Source organism: Naegleria fowleri (assembly GCF_008403515.1).
Source record: "Naegleria fowleri strain ATCC 30894 chromosome Unknown tig21, whole genome shotgun sequence".
Taxonomy (NCBI): domain Eukaryota; phylum Heterolobosea; class Eutetramitea; order Acrasida; family Naegleriidae; genus Naegleria; species Naegleria fowleri.
The window spans coordinates 9,377-17,583 of record NW_025407953.1 but is presented as its reverse complement, the minus strand read 5'-3'; the positions used below and the strand labels follow the sequence as shown (position 1 = coordinate 17,583).

At 38.3% G+C, this 8,207-nt stretch overlaps 5 protein-coding genes across 5 annotated transcripts in view; 4 read left to right on the top strand and 1 right to left on the bottom strand.

Moving 5' to 3' along the window:
* Positions 1-789, bottom strand: part of FDP41_000869 (uncharacterized protein) — a gene marked incomplete at both ends in the record, with an annotated part of 1,068 nt that extends 279 nt beyond the window's left edge. Inside the window, one exon of the mRNA XM_044712570.1 lies at positions 1-789. This exon is cut by the window's left edge and continues 279 nt beyond it. Coding sequence (XP_044564804.1) covers positions 1-789 — 789 coding nt within the window.
* Positions 790-1,872: 1,083 nt separating this feature from the next.
* Positions 1,873-3,513, top strand: FDP41_000868 (uncharacterized protein; the record flags this gene model as incomplete). Its single annotated transcript, XM_044712559.1, has 1 exon — positions 1,873-3,513. The coding sequence occupies one exon, from the start codon at positions 1,873-1,875 to the stop codon at positions 3,511-3,513; it is 1,641 nt and encodes a 546-aa protein (XP_044564803.1).
* A 108-nt stretch (positions 3,514-3,621) lies between these two features.
* FDP41_000867 (uncharacterized protein) lies at positions 3,622-4,753 on the top strand (the record flags this gene model as incomplete). The annotated part of the gene is made up of 3 exons (XM_044712548.1): positions 3,622-3,790; positions 3,873-3,929; positions 3,993-4,753. 3 exons carry the CDS (start codon positions 3,622-3,624, stop codon positions 4,751-4,753), a joined length of 987 nt encoding a protein of 328 aa, XP_044564802.1.
* A 783-nt stretch (positions 4,754-5,536) lies between these two features.
* On the top strand, positions 5,537-7,405 carry FDP41_000866 (uncharacterized protein; the record flags this gene model as incomplete). The annotated part of the gene is made up of 1 exon (XM_044712537.1): positions 5,537-7,405. One exon carries the CDS (start codon positions 5,537-5,539, stop codon positions 7,403-7,405), a length of 1,869 nt encoding a protein of 622 aa, XP_044564801.1.
* A 199-nt stretch (positions 7,406-7,604) lies between these two features.
* Positions 7,605-8,207, top strand: part of FDP41_000865 (uncharacterized protein) — a gene marked incomplete at both ends in the record, with an annotated part of 1,673 nt that continues 1,070 nt past the window's right edge. Inside the window, one exon of the mRNA XM_044712526.1 lies at positions 7,605-8,163. Within this exon, the coding sequence (XP_044564800.1) occupies positions 7,605-8,163 (559 nt within the window). The remainder of the gene's footprint in view (positions 8,164-8,207) is intronic.

Genomic DNA, 8,207 nt, shown 5'->3' with positions numbered 1-8,207 from the left:
AAAAAGGTCCTTGTTCTTAATGTGCTCTCCGTTTAACAGTTCTTGAAAAGTCACCATTGATTCTTTGAAACGATTCGTTTTTGGATCCTCCCAACAATATTCATCAAATTCTGCTAACGAAATAACATAACAGAGAGCGTGACAGCTTTTGAGGACTGCAGGCCACTTTTTTCTTTCACTTCTATTTCCTCCAACATCGAGCAATACAAAGGGAATGTCATTGTACTTGTATTGCCTACGTACAACACCAGTAGTTTTTTGGACAAATTTCACATAATCTTCCTCGGTAGGTGTGTAGCAGTCAGCTGTCAATCTAGCAAATTCTTGTACATAATATTCAATGCAGTTAGATATTGAAAAATTGAGTTCACTGTACATGTATAAATTGTCCAACACATTCCGCACATTCTCATCCTTCAATAACTCCATCCATGTGCATGGATCTACAATTCGATCTCCTAACATTCTATCACAACTATGTCTTTTTAAAAATGTTTTCATTTTCTGTGTCACATTCCAATCCACAATCACCATGCTCTTCTCTTTTTGTTCTTTTAAAATTCCCTCAAAGAAAACTCTCAAAACTTCTACTAAATTCTGCTGAATGAATAACTTGGAACTTGCCACAGCCTTTGCGCAACATGCTTCTCCAAATATCATTTCACATTGTCGAAACAACGTTGATTTACCACTTCCACAACATCCCAAAAAACAAATCTTTTTCAAAGTTAAAGTCTTTCCATGCACATGCACCACAGCATGATCATCATAATCAATATTTGTTGACATTTTTGGAGAAAAGGTCCATTCGAAGCCCCGATCGGAGACAAACCACTCGGAGATGTCGAAGGAGGTGTTTTTGAAAAGAACGAATTCTTCTTTGCGGGCGAAACACTTTCAGGATTGTGATTGTTGTGTTTTTTGGCTGGAATTGGAATAGATATGGTTGATTGTTCGAGCGTTGTAGAATGATGATGATGAGAAGGAGGTGGTTGTAAATTGTTGGATGATGATGAATAGGAAGAAAACATGAAAGATTCATCGGATTCTTCAAGAGAGCGTCTGCTTTTGAAGGAGGGTAACGGGAGAGAGAATTTACGACCATTGGTGGTGTTTGGATGAGATTGCGGCATTTTTTGTAGGCTTTTTTGGACAATTGTTGGGTTTATGTCAGTTGTCAAAGTGTCAATACATTTCCTTTCAAGGAGAGATTCATGTTGTACATTTTCGTTACTGTAGATGCAGAATCTATTGTTTTCTGTTCGTCGATGTAAGGTCATATCTTGTATGAATCCCAAGAAATAAAATATTTTAACAAAACGCGAAAAAGTTCATTTCTGTCATTCTTCTCAATGTTCGAAAAAACCAAATCTCACCATTTTCCTCCCAACAAGGTCAAATGTTTTACCCAATTATCCAATGTACATTCCTTCTAGATCGCTGAAAATGATTCAAAAGTTAAAAAAGAACCACACACAAAGATCATGAAGCCTATTTTTGAAAACTTCCAATTTTGTTCAATCGATCAACAGAAATACAATTTCAGTACAGAAAAAGATCGAGATTCCTCTATTTTCCCGCATGACACTAACCACAGATGACGTCATCTTCTCAAAAAGATTCGAAAGAAATGGATCCTCGACCAAACATGCATGACCGTCATAGTAATAATTTATTGAACAAGTGACACATGACTCAAGAACGACTTTTTCTACTTGTTGTAAAAGATCATGTCAAGTGAGAAGAGATAATGAAGATCTATTTTGGAGATTGTGGAAGCGCTGTACATTTGACTTCAATTTAAGACACTTGAACAGTACCAACAGTTTGTTGCTACTTTCTTGTATTCACAAAAGAAAATTTCAACTGTCAATGATTCCTCAACAACAACGACATCTTGTCCTCCTCAACAACAATGCTCCACAAGAGGAAGAAGTAAATCCAATGCTAAGGATGTCATCCCTCTGCTTTTCGAAGGATGGTGACGACTTTGGCTCATTCCCATCCAATGAAGTTCCACATCAGACAAGTGGCAGCAGCATGACGAACAGTACGAGTGATCAAACAAATTCCTCCATAAACTTGAGTACACCCATGATGGATCATCCTCTTCTTCATCTTCATCATGGACATGACCATTCACTCTTGCAGTTCAAGCTGAATTGGCTGTTACAACAAAGCGACAAGATTCCTCTCGAAACACTCGTGTCCATCATTCTCAATCAACACTCTCCATGTGTGACCAACGAGAGGATCTCAGCAACCAATACTAGTGCGCTACTGTCTTGTGTTGCAAGTGGTTGTGGTGGTGGTTGTGGTGGTGGTTGTGGTGGTGGTTGTGGTGGTGGACATGAAAAGGACATGCATCGAACGGCGGCTCTTTTCTCCAACAATCCTCCATACCACTCTTCTTTCCTTCAACAACAGGTCCACACAACCAACACCACCACTCAAAACCATCATGTGTCCATCATGAATCCAATCATGAATCCAATCATGAATCCAACCATGAATCCAACCATGAATCCTCATCCTCTCCTAATGAGTTTTCCAACAAGGTTGAACATGACAGAACATGGTCAAACACCCTCTCCTCCTCAACCAATCTATTCGACAAGAATGAATCGACAAGAAGAAGAAGAATGGCCTTCTGTGAGTGATGCCGTGAGGAAGGATGTTCCACCGTCAATAATGATGATGAGGAATGATTATGGAAATGCATTACTACTGCTACTACTACTACTATTACAACAACAACCACTACCAATAACAACGTCATCATCATCATTAGTGACACGAGGAGGTAGCAATCATTCATATCTTTATGCAATCACTCCAACAATGAGTGGTGTTGTAATATCTCAACAAGATCCATGTCTTCCCATACCTTCTCTCTACTCTTCACCACCACCATCACCACTATTTCAAGAACATTGCATTGTGCAACCTTTGAGAGTGGAAAAAGTGGACTCTGAAAAGGTTTCTGACGAGAGGATTCCTCTCTGTGAACCTTCTCCTTCGACCACAACAACAATTCTCGTAAATCAACAATCCATCATGATGAATGAACCAACAAGTCTTGATCACTCTCATGTGGTCACCAAAGTTGGATCAGAGGACAATTCATTCTCCTCATCATGCTTGTCCTCGAAATCATCATCTTCCAAATGCTCATCCAAAACAAACGGTGGGAAAAACATCATTTCCAAACCACACAAAACAAAAAGAAATAATCATTCATCCAAACACACGAATCACCTTCTGGTAAATGCATCTTGCTCTCAAAACAAAGAATTACGTTTGAATCCATTCTGCAATTTCTCAATCGAATCCTTTTCGAATCAAAAACAAGAAAAGAAGAAAAGAGGACGACCAAAAGTAAGAAGAGAGAACAGCGAAAACGAAACCATGACGAAGCAACAACCTCAATCACAAGACACTTCTTCTTCCAATTCACATCAGGCTTCATCTGTCTTTTACACCAAAAGCTCTTTTCGCAATATCAACTTTTGACAATTAATTGACTGTTGTTAAGCTTCACTCTCAATTCCTTTTAAAGACATTTTACAAAAATGTAAATGACAGCAACAGTAAATCCTCCATTCATCTTCGAAAAACAAAATGCCTAAACGTCTATGGTGTGGTGCTTTAGTGTTTGTTTCATTGTGCATGATCTTGTGCTCTTTTTCTGCATTTGCAAAACAGGAAGAATTTTCTTCTTGTCGTTCCCTTGCTCTTGGCTCTGGTGGCGATCGAGGATCTTTTGAGATTGGAGTATTGAAATATTTAGGTTTGTATTAATCAACAAATCATGGAAAGAAATTTTTAATAGGTCTAACAACATCTTTATTGTCACAAATTCATCAACTCAGTCGAAAAGAGACCTCTAGAGGAAACTCAATATCGAGTCGTGACTGGCAATAGTGCAGGTAAGTGAATTAGATGCCTTTACATTGGGTGTTGGAATGACATGCATATTCAACATCGAATAGGAGCCATCAATGCAGTGGCATTTAGTCAATTTCAAATTGGACAAGAAGTGAAAGCAGTGCAGTATCTTCTCAACGAATGGTCCAGTCTAAAATCCGACTTGATTTATCAAAATTGGAAACCATTTGGAATTGTTCAAGGCTTCTTTCTAAAAACTTCCTTATTCGACAGTTCTCCCTTAGAGAGCTATTTGTCAAAACATTTAAATTGGACACAATTACAAAAATCTGATCGATTCTGGAAAGTAGGAGCCACTGATCTTTCAACCTTCTCCTATCGAGAATTCACAAGTGAGAACCATCTGAATTTTGATCAAATCGTAACGGCAGTGAGAGCAAGCTCAGCCATTCCAGGAATATTCTCTGCTGTGAGTATTGACAATTCTTTGTATGTGGATGGCGGAGTGAGATATGTGACACCCATTACAGATGCCATTGAGAAGTGTAAAAACCTCACTTCGGGAAGTGTCGTTGTGGATGTTTTGTTGGCCATTAATTCCGTTCCCTTTCCGAAAGTGTTTGATTTTCATACCACGCCTTTTATTTTGTTGGAAACTATGTTTGGGTCTATGATGGATATTGTATTGAGGGATTTAGAGAGTGCCCGACTTGCCTATAAGGATGATCCTTTGGTGGAGATTAGAGCCTTCATTCCCAATGAGTGGCTTCCAGGTTACTTTATTGGATTTGATAAGCAGCAAATGGAGTATATGATTGAGAAGGGATATGAAACCGCAAAGAAGTTCTTTGAGAAGAAGAATTAAGTGTTAATTGTGTGTTTATTAGACCTCGAATCGCCAACAACAACAACTCTCGGGTTTGGCTCTCTCAATTTAATGATTAAAAATTGCTGCCCGCATATGGCCGAGTGGTTTTTCTGGAACTGTGGCAGCCAACTGGTCCAGCGTTCGAATCCCAGGGGTTGCTGCTGTTATCGTGAGCAGTTTAAACACCTTTACTTCCGGGGTGCCTGCTAGGAAGTCACTACGTATCTTACGTTCGGCTTGTAAATAATGTACATAAAACCATCGAACAACGTTTATCATCGAATAAACTCATCCCTGAATTTTTTTTCTTTCTTCAGAAATTATTCAATTCCACATTAGGCTTTCACATCAACGTTGTAAATTGGAGACCTCAAAAGAAAGGTTTAATTATGTTGCTGGACCACATGTTGACTCGCATAAAAAATTTTCGTTTTTTCTGTCCGTGATGATGAGGTTTTTATATCGATAATAAGGCAAATGTCTCTCTTTTCTCAAAAGTAAAATTGGAAGATTGAAATATAGAGCTTTAATGAGAGTGAAGGACAAATAAAACAACAATGGCGCATATTCGTTCGCTCAAGGAAATACTATTACAAGCACCGACCCATGATGAAGTTCATGAAAAAGAAATTGGAGATAGAATTATTTGGATGCGAGGCCTCTCTCAATATTATTCTCCTTTTTCGGGAGACGAAAATATTATTTAGAGACTTCATTTCATCTGATGAATAGTATCGGAATGGAGATCATTCCATTCATGATGTTATTTATTGAAAAATAATGTCATCCCTTCATTCTACTCCCATGCATTCCAACGAAGATTCAAGAGCATCAAATAACACGTCCTCGTCGAGAAGAAAATTTTCTCTTCCTCTCTTCCGAACCAAACAAGAATGCGAAAAAGAGGCAATGGAATTTGCTTCTCATTACATGATCATTTTCGAAGAGATGATGAACAATGAAGATGCGAGACGAGTGTTCAAACAATTTCTGAAGGAAGAGGCTCATAATGAAGAGCCTCTCAATTTTCTGGAAGACCTCAAAGTTTACGAAAAAGAATTCAAGAAGAGCAATGAATACTTCTTGCAAGATGATTCACAAATTTCTTCGACGACTTTCAAAAGCATCACCAAGTTGTACCACAAGGCCCACAAACTCATTAACAAGTATGTTAATTTCCATGGACAAAGTGAGCTCAATTTGGGTCATTCTCAAAACATTACTTTACGAGATTGGAACAGAATCCAATACTTGATGCAACTTATCACTTCAACGCAAGAAGAAACTTCTGTAGACACGACAGGAAGCCCTCCCACGTCACCAAAAAGCCCACGCACACCAACTTCTCCCACTGCGATATTCTTTCCTGTCTCCCCTGCTTCAACACCATCTGGTACTCACAAAAGTGAACAGAATCAATCCAAAAATCACTCAAAGAGAATTATTTACAATAGAGATTTGGTGAGACAAATGATGGAAGTGCTCGATCCAAAACAACTGTTTGAATCTTGCAAAGTGAATGTGAATTTAGATTTGAAACTCGACCAATTTCCACGATTCACACGATCACAATGTTGCCACTTGTTTCTCTACTTCAATGGAGAGGCATTCGCACGCTCTATTGCTGTAGATATTTCAAAAGGTAGAAATTTGGATGTAAGATTTAGACCAAAGGATTTTGAGACACAATTAGTGACAGATAAGGACATTTATTTTGCGTTTTCAATGTGTGAAGATAGTCCACACTGGGATTTGGTGTATGATAGCAAACAAGTCAAATTGTTTCACTCAAAAGCAAACTTTACATTTCGCAAAGACAGTTCTTCCATGAACCTCTCGAAATCAGTTTTGATTCTTCCATTCCCTGTTGAAAATGTATTTAATGCATTTTGTCATCGAGATTTCAGATTCAAGATAAGTGATCGACTATTACCAGAAAGTTGTTCTCTTGAATATGTCCCTCCTATTAAATCATTTAAAACCAAGGATCCACAGAAGGAATTAGTGATTGACGAAAGAGACGAGCTATACGATAGTGCTTCCCCACCTCTTGGTATTGCATCTGGTTTCTTAGGGTTTGATTTGAAACTTCCTTTAGTTAAGAAAAGAGTTTGTTCTGTCTCTCAAACCTGTATCTACGATACTCATGCAGAGTGCATTGTTAATGTGGGCCATTCAACTTTACCACTTGATCATTCCCAACAATACAAGGATTTTGCAAATGACAAAGTCGTGATCGACCTCCACTTCTGTAGCATGTTTTTCCGAGTGAACATGACTACCACTCGACTCGTTCAAGTGTGTTATGTGGACAGCAAATTTCCACTCAATTCTCAAGCTCTATCACAAAACATCATCACCAAACATGCAAAAACCATATTTGAAAAATTTGAAAGCGCCATGCGCCTCTACAACAAGAGTTGTAACTCCACTCAATCGCCAAATGAACATCACATCAGCTCCTCACTTGCCTCAGATGTGTTCAAAATTCAACAAGCGCTCGATGACAACTCTCGTCTGTACCCCAATCGGTCTTGGTTCAAAGAATACGAGTCGAGAAAGAAACAAACGGTCACACCCTCCAATAACGAGGACAGTGTGGTGTTTCCTAGAGGCCATTCATCACATGGAAAAAGTTCCTACCTGTAAAACTAAAATGTATTTTTACAGCTCGTCTCATACATATTTGTTCTTAACCAAGGAGATAACTAATCTCTGCCTCTGTTGAAGTATGAAATCAGCGAGCTCCATCTCTCACAGATAAGATTTTGATATGTTGCATGTTGACATTCTGTGACACACAATTAGAGTCCAAAGAAAAAACACATCTCAAAGCCGTCAAACAACCATGCGATTGTTTAAATCAGCAGACGCATCGGACAGCAGCAGTAATGAAAGGAAGGGAAGACACTCTCTCATTTCTCGATATATGGTGGTCTTTGATGAAGTCATAAATAACAAAGATGCACGTAATTGTTTTAAGCGATTTTTAAAGGAAGAAACTCATAGCGAAGAAGCGTTGCTGTTTTTGGAAGACATGAAGTCGTATAAAAACGATTACCACAACACAAAAGTAGAATTTGAAAAGGATTCATTCGAAAGGGGAAACAAATCAACCATCAAGATGGTATATAAGCTCTATGATCAAGCAAAGCGAATAGTTTATAACTACATTGACACCATTGGAGTCAAAGAACTCAACTTGGGTCATTTCAAGTCCACCATAACAAAGAATTGGGCCAAAATTGACTATCATTTCAAATCCATGTTTCCAGATCAAATCATTTGTGACACTGCCAGCAATACATCCAATTCCGCCTCAACTTCGAAAAATTTAAACACTGACATTAAGGATGGACTGACACAATTATTTCTCATGTTGGAACCAACGAAGTTGTTTGATTCCTGTGAAGTCAACATTATTTTAGATTTGAAATTGGATCAATTTCCT